The 18,820-nt window shown below is 38.8% G+C and overlaps 1 protein-coding gene across 1 annotated transcript; it reads left to right on the forward strand.

Annotated features, from left to right (window-relative positions):
- The first annotated feature begins 669 nt into the window (after positions 1-669).
- LOC309567292 (uncharacterized protein) lies at positions 670-9,892 on the forward strand. Its single transcript, XM_082272694.1, has 3 exons — positions 670-847; positions 6,039-6,107; positions 8,684-9,892. The coding sequence occupies exons 2-3, from the start codon at positions 6,054-6,056 to the stop codon at positions 9,554-9,556; spliced, it is 927 nt and encodes a 308-aa protein (XP_082128820.1). The 5' UTR covers positions 670-847; positions 6,039-6,053; the 3' UTR covers positions 9,557-9,892.
- The last annotated feature ends 8,928 nt before the right edge of the window (positions 9,893-18,820 follow it).

An 18,820-nucleotide genomic window follows, 5' to 3' on the forward strand; every position in this document is an offset into this window, starting at 1 on the left:
ACCTTCAATCCAGAACTATCACCTTCAGTATATTCTTTCTGCCAATAGATCTCCTTTGAGCCCAACTGTCATTACCCTGCCACAGTCTGTTACTGGACAAAGAAAAGAGCAGGCCAGTAATGAGCTCATCTCTCTGTCACTTTGCTCTCTCCTTCTGTCCTCTGTTCCTTGTCAGCACATGAACTGTTTTATTTCTTGTACTGCTTCTTTAACTTACCCTTGAATCCTGATGTACAGGAACCGAAAGAGGCTGATGTCAGGTCAAATTCAGGTACTTTCATTGTGTGCATTTAAAAAATTATGTATTAATAATTATAGAACTGCATACATTTGCATTTTCATATATATCTAGAGTTCAGTATAAACTTGAAATATTATTAATTTTACCAGTAAGAAGTATCTGTAACTCTTTGAGACCTTACAAGGTGTTAATCTGGTAAACATACTAAATCATTTTATTATAGGCTTTAGTGTTTTGGAAGGCTGCCTGGTGAGTAATAGTATACCTAGAAGCAAACAATTAGAATGATTAGTACATAAAATGTGGCGCTCTTGCTGGAATAAACTAATGATTACAACAGTCTTACTGGACTGGCATCTACAGTCTACTCTTCAAATTTTTGAAAGGCTGCCTAGTGAGTAATGGTATACCTGGAAGAAAACAATTGGTATGATTAGTACACACAATATGGCTCTTTCGCTGGATTATAACAGTGATTACAGCGGTGGCATTGGATTGGCTGCAGTACTGTATTTATGGAGTTTAAATGTTCAGCTCATCTCTCACAATTCAGTCTACTATCAATATCAACAGGTGACATCCCAGTCTTTTTGGGTATATGGTCGGGTATGTTTCCTTTTTCTTACTAAATACATTTTATTTGTGTGTAATAAATGTTGTTGTCATTACCTTTCATGTTATGCATTGCAAGTTGCACTTTTTATAATATAATCGAAATATATAATTCGCAGAAAGGCAGAACGTTTAGGTGATTTGAATTGTTAAAAACGTAAAGTTAAAGGTTAGAACAGATTAAGTAAAGTCTACAAAGATGTAACAAAGATAACCTTTTCACAGCAGTCCTTTTATATCAAAAGCAGCCTTATGGAAACTTACAGGCTGCTTTTTTAATCCATCTATTCAAATCAGAGGTGGTAGTACAGCCGTCATGTGGTGGAAGGCTCACCGTCAGAGTAGAAATACACTCAGTGTTCCTGCCATGAAGTTACCATATTACATCAAAAAGGGTTGGACGAGGTATAATATGCATTCCAGACATATTAGAAATCAATGGTACTTATTAAAAATGATTAGGATGTTTGCAAATTTGCTTGTGAAAACATTTAGAAACCTTTAGGTAGTTACCGAGGTAGTGATGGAAGGGATCCAAAACTGGTAATATGTCTATAACCCCAGTTACCCTTAAGGCCTCATGCACACTGGACCTTTTTACAGCTACTTTTTTTTGCGTCAGATGTTTTTTCTGCAGTCAGTAAACTCCCCAGCATGTTATCCTACAGTCAGGTCCATAAATATTGGGACATCAACACAATGAAACGAACAAGATGTGCTTTAACTGCAGACTTTCAGCTTTAATTTGAGGGTATTTACATCCAAATCAGGTGAATGGTGTAGGAATTACAACAGTTTGTATGAGTGCCTCCCACTTTTTAGGGGCTAAAAGTAATGGGACAGATTAACAATCATAAATCAAACTTTCACTTTTTAATACTTGGTTGCAAATCCTTTGACTGAAGTCTGGAATGCATAGACATCACCAGACGCTGGGTTTCATCCCTGGTGATGCTCTGCCAGGCCTCTACTGCAACTGTCTTCAGTTCCTGCTTGTTCTTGGGGCATTTTCCCTGCAGTTTTGTCTTCAGCAAGTGAAATGCATGCTCAATCGGATTCAGGTCAGGTGATTGACTTGGCCATTGCATAACATTCCACTTCTTTCCCTTAAAAACTCTTTGGTTGCTTTCGCAGTATGCTTAGGGTCATTGTCCATCTGCACTGTCCGATGACAAAGCACAGTCCAATGAGTTCTGAAGCATTTGGCTGAATATGAGCAGATAATATTGCCGAAAAACACTTCAGAAGTTGATCTTGGTCTCATCTGTCCATAGGATGTTGTTCCAGAACTGTGAATGCTTTTTTAGATGTTGTTTGGCAAACTCTTATCTGGCCTTCCTGTTTTTGAGGCTCACCGATGGTTTACATCTTGTGGTGAACCCTCTGTATTCACTCTGGTGAAGTCTTCTCTTGATTGTTGACTTTGACACACATACACCTACCTCCTGGAAAGTGTTCTTGATCTGGCCAACTGTTGTGAAGGGTGTTTTCTTCACCAGGGAAAGAATTCTTCGGTCATCCACCACAGTTTTTTTCCATGGTCTTCCGGGTCTTTTGGTGTTGCTGAGCTCACCGGTGCGTTCTTTCTTTTTAAGGATGTTCCAAGCAGTTGATTTGGCCACACCTAATGTTTTTGCTATCTCTCTGATGGGTTTGTTTTGTTTTTTTTCAGCCTAATGATGGCTTGCTTCACTGATAGTGACAGCTCTTTGGATCTCATATTGAGAGTTGACAGCAACAGATTCCAAATGCAAATAGCACACTTGAAATGAACTCTGGACCTTTTATCTGCTCCTTGTAAATGGGATAATGAGGGAATAACACACACCTGGCCATGGAGCAGCTGAGCAGCCAATTGTCCCATTACTTTTGATCCCTTAAAAAGTGGGAGGCACATATACAAACTGTTATAATTCCTACACCTTTTACCTGATTTGGATGTAAATACCCTCCAATTAAAGCTGAAAGTCTGCAGATAAGCACATCTTGTTTGTTTAATTTCAAATTCATTGTGGTGGTGTATAGAGCCAAAAAGATTAGAAGTGTTTTGTTGTCCCAATATTTATGGACCTGACTGTATGTGTCCATGCACACATAGGCTGTTATCAGCAGTTTTTTGGCAGGGCATTTTCTGGCTGGAAAAAAACCCCAGAACTAGTGGGTTCTGAGGGAAGTTCTAACTCTGATAAAAGTTTAAAAATGCTGAAAAACGCCCAAAAACACAGCTATTCGGCTTTTATCAATGTTTTTGAGCCATAAGCTTTTGTGGGAGTATAGTTTTGCTAAAAAAAAAAAAAAAAAGCTAAAAAACGCTGAAAAATGCTATTGCAAAATAGCTCAAAAACTCTTCTACAGCTACAGCTTTCTTCTAACGCTTTGATAATGTCCAGTGTGCATGAGGACTTATACAGTTTTGGCCATAACATTAGTTATTAAGATGGATTCCATTGAATTTAGTCATACTGGGCTAACACAAGACAAGAAAAGAAAATTTAGCCACTTAGTGGAAACTAAGTGACAGACCTGGAATCTTGAGGGAAGCTTTTTTTTTTTTTAATGCTAAATCAACATACGCTTTTACATTATAATTATTTGCAGTCAGTGAAAAATATTTTGTGCCATGACACCAAGCTAGAAGTATAGCAAAAATGTAGCAGCTCCTATCCTAAGGTGAATATAGGCAACTACATAAAGGATGAATAAAAGCACTCTTCTTTTAAACATACTGTATTGATGCATTTTACAATATCTGCTAACACCCTATTTTGCATTTAACAGACATATTCAATTGTGACTGCTTCTATTATTCAAAAAGAAACATAGCAAACAGAATAATATGCTACAAAATGGGAGACTCCAGGTTTTTGTGTAGGTATGAGTGCAGCAATGGCAAAAGTCATTGGCAAAAAATTGATTTGTCTTATTTGACTCAAGTACGAACAGTACTGAAAAAAGAACTATGGGCAAAATAAATTAAAAAAACATATATGATGCACAATAACACAGCAGTTTTCATTTTTCTGAATACTCCCTGTAATTTAGTTTTATTATCTGTTGATCCTGCCAGCATAACTCCTATTTTTCCACTTCTTTTAAGGGGACAACAACGTTTGGTGTGAACTTGCTCAGTAGTGTGGTCACCTTGTGTATAGAGAAGTTTTAAATGGAACTTAACCTAAAAAGGGTAGTTCCGCTTTTCCTCCTCCCTCTTCCTCTACTACTTTTGGATGTTTTTTGGTTTTTTCTTGGAGCAGGTACCTTTTTCTGCCCCCTGCCCGCACCCTCTTGATACACTTCACAGGTCTCAGGAGGCTGCCAGTCTATTAAGAAAGAGCAGCGCTACTTATGCAGTGGGAAGCCGGATGTGAAGCACTAGTAAGTCACAACTGGCTTCCCCCATCCAAGATAGTGGCACTGGGTACCAGTAAATAACTGGCCCGGGTGAGGACAGCACTGGATTCCTAGACTGGTAAGTGCATGTTTAATAAAAATCAACAGCTACAGTATTGAAACTGCTGATTTTTCATTTTTCCAGGGCAAAGCTCCTCTTTAAAGTGGCACAAAACTCAAAATAAAAAATGACATATATGAGGATATCTGTCACTAGCATTAACACAAATGTAAATTGAAGCACCACACCACTGCTTGGCTCCAAATACAACTTTATTCCAATCTAAAGAGTAATACAAAAAAAGAGGGGTTCCCCTATTGGTGGGACTTTTCAGGCACTCCAATGAATGTACAATTAAATAATACAAAAGTAATTTTATTTAAGCAAAATAGTATAATTTAAAAACAGAGCAAGCAGTAATAGCAATACAAAAATGCAGGTGACATGAGTACTGTAATAGCAGGAAACCTAACGCATTTCGAAGTGTAATACTTCTTCTTCAGGGGTACTCTTTAGCTTACAGTATTTCTCTACAACAATACATTAAGTAATTAGTGCATTAAATTATCATATATTACAAAGAAAAATATATATAGAGAAAGAAAAAAACATATTCATGTATTGTTGCACTTACATCAACTGCGTTGTATAGCGCTTAAATTGCTTGCAAACATATAAAAGCAAACCGAGCCGTAGAAGCCCAAGATTACGTCCGTAGATGGAAAGGAGGGAATTTGTTTGTGATATCCCAGTAGTTCAGCCAAAATGTGAAGAAGCTCCTGGTAGAGCCTATTGGACCAGAAAAGAGCCCCCTCTTTTCTGGCTCTTTCTTCTTTTTTCTTTTCTATACTTTTTACATATATATTTTTGTTTCCTTTGTTCCATTATTTACATATTAGGGCTCCTCCATTTGGACTTCAGCTGTCCAATAGGCTCTACCAGGAGCTTCTTCACATTTTGGCTGAACTACTGGGATATCACAAACAAATTCCCTCCGTTCCATCTACGGATCTGAACAGGCCCCATGCATCTTTATGGGGCATCGGATGTCAGCGGAGACATGTCCGCTGACATCCGATCCGTCAAATCTGGATGGATGAAAACCATATTTTCCATCCGTCCAGTCGATCGGATCAGATGGGATCGGATGAGATCGGACAGACGGTCCGTTCTCATGCGATTCCACCATAGAGAACAGCTGGGACCTGACAGCTCTGTCTCCGCACACAGCGCAGAGACACAGCTGCTCATCGGGGGATCGGCGGATCGATCCCCCGCTGAGATAAACGGAGTCCGCCAATGGACCGGAATGTGTGAAAGGGGCCTAAAGGAATAGAGCATGTTCATTTTGCAAAGTGAATTTTCATTTATCTTAGACAATCGGTGAAAAAAAGTGAAAAATCACTTTGTATAGAATAGCCAGTCATCAGCAAGGAACGCTACATAAAAGCAGTCTTTTTGTCTGATGGGATGACTGGAATGATCAGTTTCATCTTGTTCACTATACTTTGCAAAGTGAATTTTGATTTAGCTTGGTGAAAAAGATAAAGCTGCTGTGGCATCAACCATCCAATAAAGTGCAAGAAAAAAAAAAAAGCCGCCGAGTTCTTTTACTTCAATAAATACGGCTTCATTAATTTTTATTAGACTGGTACTTCCTCATAGAAACTAAGAAGTTTTAATGATCAAATGCTAGAAAGAAAGGTTCATTTGATTAGCAGTAGAAGTAGTAGTTATAGTAGTAGCATTAGTTCTTGTATGTATTTATTTATTTTATTTTTTTGGATTTTACAGATCCCTACCTGAATCATGGGGTGCCTGGTTCTTTTTGGTTTTATGTTAGGTTTAACCCTTGCATCTCCAGTAAGTAGAAATCATGATTTTTTTGCAATGTAACTACATTTACAATCAAATCTGGGAACAGGAATTTTTTTGGTTCCTACTACTTCCAAGTTGGTAGCGTCATCCATACGAAAAACTACTGACTGATCAGACACATATGTAATTCAATCGAAACAGCAAAGTATATATGTCTGGGCCACAGGTATATGTAGTATTTAGTATTAACGGTGCAGCTGCTGCCTAAAAAAAGTATCACCGATACTGTTGTAAATATAAGTATATATATATATATATAAATAAGTATAAAAATAAAAAATTGGATCATGTGACAAACCATACATATATCTGCACACATAAAACCTTTTTGAAAAATAAATTACTCAATAATGTATAATAAAAAAAAAAAAAAAAACACCCAGTGTTTAAATATCATATGCATTCAAAGTGTCCAGTGCTTCAACCACTTGGTCAATGGAAGGTTTTACCCCCCCTTAAAGCGGAGTTCCACCCAAAAGTGGAACTTCCGCTCTTTTGTTCCCCCCCCCTCCGGTGCCACATTTGTTTTTTGACAGGTACCCTTCCCCACTTCAGGGATACGGCGCCGCGGCGCTGTCCCTCAGAAGCTCGGCCCCCTCCTCCCTCCTCCGCTGCCGAGCCAGTAGGAATGCACAGCGTGCTTCGCGCATGCACAGTAGGGACCCGCCCGTGAAGACGCAAGGCTTCACTGCCGGGTTCCCTTACCGGCAATGGCGGCGACAGCACCCGACAGCTGATGAAAGCATTGGCTGCGGTGCCAACATCGCGGAACTCCAGGACAGGTAAGTGTCCTAATATTAAAAGTCAGCAGCTACAGTATGTGTAGCTGCTGACTTTTAATTTTTGGAGGGGTAGGCAGAACTCCGCTTTAATGACCAGACTATTTTTTTCTATTTAGTAGTGCTCTGTGCAACTTTAACTGGCAATTGCTCAGTCATGCAACACTGCAGGCAAATTACATTTAAATAATTTATTTCACACAAATAGTGTTTTCTTTTGGTGTTACTTGCAGGGTTCATTATTTTATTATATAAACAAAAATATAATCATTAAAGCCCTAAACGTTTGAAAAAAATATATATATTTTCTATTTTCTGTTATAAAACATATCCAATAAAATCAAATTTCTTCATAAATTTAGCCCAAAATGTATTCTGCTACATGTAGCAAGTGCTGGCAGTGATTGGGGCTGATCCTGCTAACATTGCATTTTTGGGGACACTATACTATTGGGGACACTAGTATAGTTCTGACTGTGATCGAGATACAGACTCAGACAGACACTATACTAATAATGGCTGTGATCAATGACTTATAGTGGGACTGTGATAGTGTAGCAGGCAATCAGGGACTGGCACTAACTGACACTGTCTGGGAGGAATGCTAACTGACTCTAACTGACACTATCTGATGTCGCTAGTGACATTTATACAGTGATAATACTGTACATGGACACTGTGCTAATGGCACTGACTGGGTGACAGGGGAGATCAGGAAGGCAGTCAAAGGGTTACCTGTGTGCCCTACAAGTCTATATGCGCTGATTTTACTTACAGACTGGTTGGCTTTTCTTCCTGATTTCAGTTCTTTCCGCTAAGTGAAATCAGGGAGAAAAAAACAGCCAGATCTGTGTTGCGTTTACTAACACACAAATCTGTGCTGTGATTGGTCAAAGCAATCCGCAGGTTCACAGATAAAAGTATTTGCTGTGAGCCTGCTAACGATCTCATGCAGTAGATAGAGTATAGAGAGATATAGAGAGCATCTCATGCAGTGTCCAACCACAGTACAAGAAGGAGGAGGTACATGAATGCATGTAAACCCGGAAGTTTGGTGTGACACAACACACCGGCCAAGTTAAAAAAAATTATGACAAGTCCAATTTTTGGGACATTTTGCGCATTGACAGCCCATTAATTTATCATTTATCTTAACAAAACACACAATTATATAACACGTGTTAAGGCACAGCACAAATATAAATGAGCACTTAGGGGTTGATTTACTAAAACTGGAGAGTGCAAAATCTGGTGCAGCTGTGCAAGGTAGCCAATCATCTTCTAACTTCAGCTTGTTCAATTAGGCTTTGACAAAGAAATCTGGATGCTGATTGGTTTCTCTGCAGAGCTGCACCAGATTTTGGACTTCCCAGTCTTAGTAAATCAACCCCTTAGTCTCTTACTAGCCCACCCCTTACCCACTTATATGACCTACTTATATACTTATATTCACTTTATAAGTTCCCCCCACAACTCCATGACAGCTATTCCTAGCATCCAATGCCCAAACATAGGCAGCAAATCAACAGGTCAGATCACTGTCATGTAAGGGAAGGGATTGACATCACCCAAACTTCTTTTCTACTATGACCCGAATTGGCAAAGTGGCAGAGTCCCTTTGTCTGTAAATTGAATTTAGAAGCAGGGTTGACTTTCAAAAACTGAAACTGTCAGAAATATCCCCTGGGGTACACACACCGCTTGTTGGGAAACCCTTTGCTAAGCTAAAATGTCAATTATTCTCTTAATATGTAAATAAAATCTGTTTTTGAATTTTCCAAGACCATAAGACCTCAAGAGCTTGGGAAAGACCAGAAGATAATGGATTTGACTATGGAAACTGGATACATGGAAACATATGGAAATAATTACACAAAACATAGTAAAGAAAAAGATGGACAAGAAAAATACCAGCCAAAACATGTAGAGAAAGTAAGAATGGACAATAGAAGAGAATCACCCACCAACGATGTTACTGATATCCAAGACAAAATCATTGAAACAAACGGGATTGCAAATGAAATAATGAGTGCCAACCTAAAAAGTCTAAAGCATTTTCATAAAAGAAGTGCTGGATTTTCCATTCATGAATACTTGGGTGAATCAAATGACTCCATTACATTTCATTACCCAGATGACTCCTCACAAGATATGGTGAATGTTACCCCGGATGATACAAGTGAAAATGATGACAGTGCCAGTTTAAATGACCCTAACAATACAGGTTCAAGTGAATGTACTAATGCTGCAGGATCTTCAGAATGTAGCAATCCTACTGGATCAAAGAATTTAGATATACTCAGTAGTTCTGAGGAGTTCATCTACGATTCCCAGGAAATGACCAATGCTGGATCAGACGAGTTAAATAGATCATCTGTTTTAAATAGTATAACCATCCAATCAGATTCAAGTGAATCTGATATGCAGTACAGTATTTTTACAACACCAGATGATGTTTCTGGGAACTCTAATGAATCCAGCGGTACCAGCATGAAAGCTGATTCTGGGCTTTCGAGTGAGCCCCAAAGTGCCAGTAGCTCTAGTGAATCAAATGACCAAAGTGATTCCAATAAATCCAGTAGTTCAAGTGATTCTAACACTTCCAGCGATTCCTCAGAACCCATAACTGCCACTACTACAGACAAAGTTATTTAAAAAGTGGAATACACATATAATAAAGAATATTACCACATATTGTCACTTTCAACTGTATATGTTTAGAAGACATGTGTTTGAACTATCATGTGAAGATAAAAAATGCTTTACCACTAAACCAAATGTGTATGTCAAGCTCAATTTTTTTTCTCTATTTTTGGACAGAGTGGGAATGGATTTGATTTACTGTTATGTCTTTACTTTATGTTTGAGTTAAATAGAGAGATTTGCCTTCACTCCCTGTCTTGCTGATAATGGTTTCGCCAGACAGAAAGACAGAAAAATCTACAACAGATACACAGATAAAAATAAAAATCTAAATAGACTTTCTCTACTTTACTAAAAAGAAAAAGATTTTTTGTTTCTGCATGTGATGCTGTTGGCAAGTTTCACTACTAAAACATAGTGTAAATCTCTCTAAAGTAGGTTGAGCAAAAAAAAAAAACCTCACAGATTCCTGCATCTATACAAGCGATGTGGATGATGGGAACTCCTCTGATTCCCATCATCCAAGCATCTATACAAGCGATGTGGATGATGGGAACTCCTCTGATTATGTTATGATAAATATTAGAAGTCAATTTTGTGATGTAAAAGAATATAAGGACTGCTTTACTGAAACATACAATTAATACTCGAGCATTACATCATTCAATAAAACAAAATAAAATATTCTCCTGAGTTTTTTTAGTTAAAACCTACAGTATGTACTGTATCTCACAAAAGTGAGTACACCCCTCACATTTTTCTAAATATTTTATTATATCTTTTCATGTGACATCACTGAAGAAATTTGACTTTGCTACAATGTAAAGTAGTAAGTGTCCAGCTTGTATAACAGTGTAAATTTGCTGCCCCCTCAAAATAACTCAACACACAGCCAATAATATCTAAATTACTTGCAGCAAAAGTGAGTAGACCCCTAAGTTAAAATGTTCAAATTGGGCCCAATTAGCCATTTTCCCTCCCCCAGTGTCAATGGACTCGTTAGTGTTACAAGGTCTCAGGTGTGAATAGGCAGCAGGTGTGTTAAATTTGGTGTTATTGCTCTCACTCTTCCATGCTGGTCACTGGAAGTTCAACATGGCACCTCATGGAACAGAACTCTCTGAGGATCTGAAAAAAAGAATTGTTGCTCTACATAAAGATGGCCTAGGCTATAAGAAGATTGCCAAGACCCTGAAACTGAGCTGAAGCACGGTGGCCAAGACCATACAGCGGTTTAACAGGACAGGTTCCATTCAGAAAATGCTTTACCATGGTCGACCAAAGAAGTTGAGTGCACATGCTCAGCGTCATATCCAGAGGTTGTCATTGGGAAATAGATGTATAAATGCTGCCAGCAGAGGTTGAAAGGGGTGGGGGGTCAGCCTGTCAGTGCTCAGACCATATGCCGCATACTGCATCAAATGGGTCTGCATGACTGTCATCCCAGAAGGAAGCCTCTTCTAAAAATGATGCTCAAGAAAGCCCGCAAACAGTTTGCTGAAACAAGCAGACTAAGGACATGGATCACTAGAACCATGTCCTGTGGTCTGATGAGACCAAGATAAACTTATTTGGTTCAGATGGTGTCAAGCGTGTGTGGTAGAAACCAGGTAAGGAGTACAAAGACATATGTGTGTCTTGTGCCCCCCCCCCCGACACCAATGAAGGGGGCACAATTTCTTGCAATGACACCAAAGACGGGGCACAATTCCTCCCACTAACACCAACAATGGGGCCCGATTCCTCCCAATGACACGAACAATGGGGCCGATGACATTATTAATGGGGCACAATTCCTCTTAGTGACATCAATGATATGGCCCAATGACATCAACAATAGGACACAATTCCTCCCACTTACACCAATAATGGGGAGCAGTTACTCTCACTGAAACAATGGGGCAATTATTTTCTTTCCAACTGACATCAGGACCGTTTCTACCCCCACTGACCATAGTTCAGGCCCCCTAAGAACAGTGATCTGGCTCTTTGTTTAGAAAGTTTGGGGACCTCTGCTCTAAGATGATAAATTTTATATAATTTTTTTTTTTTTTTATGCATCATATAAAGATACAACATTCAAACGTATTTGTATCAACAAGGAGTCATACAGATAAGTGTAAATAGACATTATTGTCGTAGTAGTCAGTATCAATAAGATATCATGGCAGAAACCAACATATTACTGGAGTGCAGAGATTGTTCGAGGTGTCACAAGACTATCATAAGAGGTTTGTTGAAATAACTAATATTTTCTAGTAGAGTAAAATGGGGAGGGAAAGAAGGAAAGGGAAAAAGAGAGGGGGGGGGGGGGGGACAAGAATAAAAAAAAAAGAAAGAAAACTCTAGTAGGAAAAAGATGAAAAAGTTATTGGACACGTGGTCCAGCCAGAAGGTAAAGTTCCATCTATTGTAAATGGTTAGTAGGGTAAGGAGTGGGGAAGAGGTACCCTCTTCGCCAAGAAAGTTTGAATAGATTCCAGAATGAATTGTTCTCTCCTACCCTGAGCAGTCAGAACTAGGTCTTCTAGGGTCTCCATCGATCTGACTCTATTTAGCCACATGGCTACAGAAGGAGACTTAGTGCACTTCCAACATAAGCTAATACAGGCCTTGGCAGCACTGAGGAGGTGGCACAAAATAGATTTTTTTTGTATTTTATGACGGAAATTTGTGAGAAGTGCAGCAGAAAGAAGGCAGGGTTTCCTGGGACTGGGAAGTTTGTAAACTTTTGTGTAATTTGTCTCACCATCGTCCAGAATTGTTTAAGCTTTGGGCAGCTCCAAAAGATATAAAGCATAGTCCCCGGCTCCTCTTGGCATCTCCAGCAGCGATCTGAAGCATCTGGGAAAAATCTGGAGAGGGCTATGGGGGTATAGTACCAGTGTGTTAGTAGTTTGTAATTTATCTCCTGAGTGTGGGTATATTATTTTTTTTTGTTTGCTAAGCACCATGTATCACATACATTTGCTTTCTTTTTAATACTTGTTTTCAACGTTTGACTATTTTCTAAGTAAAACTGAAAAGAGCATTTAAAAATTGCGTTTGGTTTTGGCAACAAAGCAAATGCAATAGTGTCCTGTGTAATACCCAAGGTCCTATGGTCATATTAATGTTTAAAACTTTAATTCTACCATACTTTACAACAAATGTAAGTTATGTCAAATTATTTTCAGATACTAATTGGCTTTTAAAGAGAAACTGAACTATGGAAGCTGTGCAAAAATGGCAAGCAGATTAGTCACCCTCATTGCCTGTGGTCCCTCTACAGTTGGTATTTTCCCCATTATTCCCATTATTGACTTACCATGTCTTTTTCTGCATAGTTCCATGGTTAGTCAGGTTGAAAAAAGACACAAGTCCATCTAGTTCAACCAATAAAAAAAAATAAAAAAAACTACACAGTCCCATATGCACAATCATATACCCACAGTTGATCCAGAGGAAGGCGAAAAACCCCAGAAAAGCATGATCCAATTTGCTTACAGCAGGGGAAAAAAATTCCTTTCTGTTCCCCCAAGAGGCATTCGGATATTCCCTGGATCAACTTTACCTATACATATTAGTATCCAGTTATACTCTGTATATTTAGGAAAGAATACAGGCCCTTTTAAAGCAATCTACTGAGCTGGCCAGAACCACCTCTGAAAGGAGTCTATTGCACAGCTCTTACTGTAAAGAAACTTTACCATATTTGGGGATGAATTTCTTCTCCTGTAGACATAAAGAGTGCCCTCTTGTCCTCTGTGATGACCTTAAAGTGAATAACTTAACACCAAGTTCATTATATGGACACCTTATGTAATTGTATATTTTGATCATATCTCCCCTTAATCTCCTCTTCTCAAGAGATAATAAATTCAGTTCCTCTAATCTTTTCTCATAGCTGAGCTGCTCCATGCCTCTTATCAGTTTGGTTGCCCTTCCCTGCACTTTGTCCAGTTCCCCGATATCCTTTCTGAGAACTGGTAACAAAAAACTGAACTGCATGTTCCAGATGAGGTATTACTAATGATTTGTGCAGGGGAAAATTTATATCTCTCTCACTGGAGTCCATAATTCTCTTAATACAAGAAAGGAGTTTGCTCGCTTTGGAAACCGCAGCTTGGCATTACATACTATTATTAAGCTTATGATCTAACAAACCCCCAGATCCCTCTCCATCATTGATTCCTCCAGTTGTACTCCCCCTAGTATCTATGATGCATGCATATTCTTAGCTCCCAAGTGCATAACGTTACATTTAGCAACATTAAACCTCATTTGTCACATAGTTGTCCAATTAAACAGTGCATTGAGGTCATCTTGTAAGTTGGAGACATCTTGTAAGGACGTTTTTTCACTGCTAAATTTGGTGCAATCAGCAAAGACTGAAATGATACTTATAATCCCAGACCCTATATCATTAATAAAGGTATTAAAAAGTAAGGGTCCCAACACTGAACCTTGGGGTACACCACTAATAACCAAACAATCAATTCAGCCAAGCGCTCACTCCGAAGGGCAAGACCGGCGTGCTGCTCTCCTCAGGCAGGGAACTCCAACTAGGATGCATAAAGGAAAGAGAAGGAGGCGCAACAACTAGTGCATTACCCGTGGTCACCGTAAAAAAATGTTTTATTAAAATGCCAAATGCATACTAAAAGACGAGAAGAATGTAAAATCGCATTAAAAGAGTCCACCACACATGGAATGGATCACGTCCTGTAAATGAGACCGCTAACGTGTTTCGGAGTCAAGCTCCCTTCATCAGACGATGAAGGGAGCTTGACTCCTGAAACGCGTTAGCGGTCTCATTTACAGGACGTGTTCCATTCCATGTGTGATGGAATCTTTTAATGCAATTTTACATTCTTCTCGTCTGTGAGTATGCATTTGGCATTTTAATAAAACTTTTTTTTACGGTGACCACGGGTAATGCACTAGCCTCCTTCTCTTTCTTTTATACACCACTAATAACCTTAGACCATTCAGAGTAAGAATCATTAACCACTACTTTCTGAATTCTGTCTTGTAGCCAGTTTTCTATCCATTTACATTTGCACTGTACCTTGGTGTGAAAGCAGCTATCTTTGTAGAGACGGGTCTTTGCTTCCTTATGCCAAAGCTGCCTCTCTAATGACTGTTGAGCGGGGGAGATACAGAATCCAAGAGAATGAATCAAGAGGAAGCAGGCAGATGTATGGAGAGCAGGTCATAAAGTACAGCATTCTCTCCAGCAAGTAGGTGAGTACAGTGAGGAGCACAGTAGAACCATCAACAAATCTCCCTCTAAATCTCATTAAACTATAAGTCAGAGGCAGCAGTGCATTAAAAAATAGCAATATGCAAATATACAGCACAGGAGTTTATGATTAAGCAAAAGATGTATGTGTGAAACGCGTCTATGAGACTTCATGTTGGTGTCTTTGGTGTCATCACTTGCAACATTTTGGAATTAAAGGTATTTGAAACTTATTGGAATCCCTGGATGTGCGGCTATTTCTTTTTCTACAGCACAGGAGTGCTAGGAACAGGACCTACTCTGCAATTTTTTAGAATTCAAGACAAAAGGTAAATCTTTCAGGGCACTCTTTGGGCACAATGACCAATTCTAAATGTTCTCTATAACAGAGAATTGTCACCTTTTAGCCTACTTTAAAGAGAACCTGAACTGTAGAAGCTGCAATCAACATGGGAAGCAGAGGACAAAGGGCTAATCACCAGTATTGCCCCCTGCAGCTGATCTTTTCCCCAATACTGGCTGTATTGTTCTGCACTGTATCTCTGAGTGGAGATTGAAATTTAGGTAGAGGAACATGGTTTTGCTTGCTTCGATTGGAGCTGTCCCCTTGATAACTGGTGGGATATTGACCAAGAAGCAGCAGGAGAAGTGGAGAAAGCATAGATCTATAGAATGAAGCAAAAGTTCCTTGCACTGGAGGTCTTTTGGTGTGGTCTTCTCTACAGCAAGCATTTAGGAGCTGTACAAGCAAAAAATGAAATGTTAAATTTGCAAAATGATTTTCAATAACATGCCTGGGGGATGCCCTTAACCTGCCTGTGAAATGGAGCAGAATGAAAATAATGTTTAAATTGCTAGTTAATAACAGCTTTGTGTACAAAGTGGCTGGGGATTCCCTTCATCCATACTAGACACTTATCCTTGATGAGGGTCTGACATAGATGTTAATTGGGAACCCCACACCAAAGTAAAGGGAGCTGGGTTCTCCGTAAAAAATACATACCACACCCTTATTTTTGAAAAATAAAAAAAAGCATGATGTCCCCCCCAAATTTATACTAGACTATTATCCGAGCTGGCAAGAAAAGGATGGAGAAAAGCATGAAGCCCCCTTCTGAACTATGCTCTCAACACGGAGGGCGAGGGGAGTACCCTGTTCTAGCCAAATTGATAAGGAAAAGGACCTCTTGCCAATAATCCTAGCCAGGTGCAGGGAGCTTATCGGAATCTGGACTCCACCTTTAAGGTAAGCAGGTTCCTAGATACTTCCCCCACCCCTCCATGTGCATAAATAACGACACCGCACTTTTTAAAAAGTCCTTTAATAAGACACAAAAAACAACATTCACATACATTGTTAACCCTATCGTCCAGTGATGCAGATCAATGTCAAACAGAAGGAACGGTGCAAAATGGCACAGACCCCCAGGTAATGTCATTGACCAAATATGGCCATTGCACATGCCACTTTCTTAACAACCATTGATACAAAGGAAGCTGTCATATGTAGACGCAGTAGAAATGCCCCTACTATATATGGTGTTCGACTCCTGGCAAACACATAAAAAGTCTGGCATGTGGCCGAACAACCGAACAGCCAAAGTTCAGTCCAGATTTGTGTTCAGACCAAAGCTTGATCTCATTCCTAACCCTGATCTGAATACTTGTTCCGCGCCAATTATTCAGCCAAAAACATCTAGGCAACTAACCTTTTCAAATGGAATAAATCAATGAAAACCTGCATATTTATCTCATGACAGTTATCCTTTAAAGAAAGCATAAAATGCATTGAAATGCATCTTCTGTTTATGTTTATGAATATTAAAGCCTGGACCTCAGGCTAGCATGATGTCCTATTTTTTCTTTACAGGTTTAAAAGAAATTATAAGAAAATAAAGAAACAAATAAGTGTTAGTTGTGAAAAAGTGCTTCCTTAAAATAGTTCTGGGGGCAATGTTAGATGAAAGGCTTTTCAGTGCACTCTGCTATACTCTGCAACATCATTATATGTTGGCATAAGTGACCAAACCCTTCCAGTAAACTTAGACCTTCAATTATAGTCGGCGAAACAAACATGTTGGCATTGCAAGGACATTTTTTGTAAACTGTGTGGCCATAGTAAGTGTTGACATTACAGGTTCTTATGGTGAGAATACGCTTAGTGATGTCACCCCTGTGGCCTGATTGGCTGGAGAAGAACAGAGAGGGAGTTTATATTGCAACATTTTTCATAAACTGAGCAGACTAAATCTGTGCTTTTCACTCTAAACTTGCGAATTCATTGAAAAAGGTAAGAAGAGCCTTGATTCTGTTACACTGTGCTTTTTCACTTTTCTAACTCCTTCAATATAGTGTTTTATTGGGTTTTAGTCAAACAAAGTTATGTATAGCCTCAGAATATAAAATTCAGATTGGAAAAGATATTGCAAGGACTGTGGAGACGATTTTTCATAGGCAGTGATTTCAATTTTGGCTCAGAAAAACCTGTGCTTGTATCAAACAACCTGAGTCAGATTGAAGCAACACAGGCCATACTACTAAATTAAAACTACTCCCTTGGTATATAAGCTCTGAAAAGGTACCTATGCTCAATTCATTTAAGCTGAAGGTTTACATGTGATTTAACCCATCAAAGATTTTCTTTTTTTTTTTTTTTACTATATAACTGTATGCACTTGCTTTCTCTGGACTCAGCATGAAAAAAACAACACATAATCAGCCAAAAACGCAGTTAATGTGATTTGTCTCTCTGTCCAATTTGGTGCATTGGGTTTAGATATTCTGGTTTTCCATCACACTATTTATTATACAGAGCCTTATTTAACAAAGGGTTCTTATTGTTATTTCTTAAGTACTGTAGTACCCAGTGCAGCCAATCAGAATGATGAATCACTGCAGAAGAAAGACCAGTAGAAAGAAGATTCTGTTTGGTTGCTGTGAGTTTATGCACCTAAAATTAGCACATAGGATTAAGAATTTTGTATTGAATAAGGCTGTTGATATTGGAAAGCAGATTCTAACATGTATCTCAGTTGTTCATGTATGGGTACCCTTACACAGTCTACGGCTTGCAAAACTACAATAAACTCTTTAGCTGGAAGTGCATGGTGGGCTTGAAGTTCTTCGAAAGCCAGTAAGTCACCAGTCTTCTAAGCCGAATAGTTTTTTCTTGAAAAGGGGATGCAGCTTATGGTATCTCACAACAGAGAAAAAGTATGGTTAAATGTAGTCAGATATGAAGTTCAGATTTAACATTCTTACAAAAGACATTGAGAGTGATTGAAGCTATTATAGGTATCAGTGAAATCAGTGGGCTTACATTTGATAAACAGGACTCAAAAAGAATTTACTTAAAGGGATAATTTGCTTTCACCTATGTTCACTTCAATATTCAATCAGGTTTAGAGTAATTTAAACAAAACATATGTTTTGCCTGATAGGGCATTTAAAGTGTATGCACACAAAGATAAAAAAATATATACATTTATCAACTGATAGCCTTTCAGTGAACGGCTGTGAAACACTTGAACTTACAGGTAAAATGTTATGTTAAAATGGGCCCTAATTACTAAGGCCCTAAGCTTGCTGACAAGGCCAACATTAATGAGTGATACAGAAGGTATAGCTTACTTATGATTTGCCAAAATTAATTATAAGGTGAAAACAGTGGGTAGCTTAAATTTTCTTTTTTTTAGTTTTGGATAGAGTCATGACGGTTTAAAAACACCTGTTGGGTTTTATTGCTGTCTCTGTCCCCACTACGAAGAATCACTCTCTCAATTTGTCCTTGTCACCACTGCCAGTAGGACTGAAAGTGGTGGAAAATCTATTTTTTGGACTTGGCACCAGAGCAGGATTTAAAGGGAAATCTCCAAGTAAGACACTTGTTCTGGTGACAACTGTTTCAGAGGGAATTTCCCACTGAAAAATAATTCTTCTAACTTCCTGTTGTATCTACTGGACAGGAAGCGAAGGGAGATCTCCCCAATGTAACAAAACTGTAAAAAAAAAACCCAGCAGAGGTTTTAACTATTCCCTACTCCAGGGATATT

Source organism: Pelophylax lessonae (assembly GCF_965119305.1).
Source record: "Pelophylax lessonae genome assembly, chromosome: 1".
Classification (NCBI taxonomy): Eukaryota; Metazoa; Chordata; class Amphibia; order Anura; family Ranidae; genus Pelophylax; species Pelophylax lessonae.

Coding starts and splice junctions, on each gene's coding strand:
- LOC309567292 (XM_082272694.1), top strand. CDS start 6,054: ATGGGGTGCCTGGTTCTTTTTGGTTTTATGTTAGGTTTAACCCTTGCA. Junction 6,108..8,683: donor GTTTAACCCTTGCATCTCCA/GTAAGTAGAAAT, acceptor GAATTTTCCAAG/ACCATAAGACCTCAAGAGCT.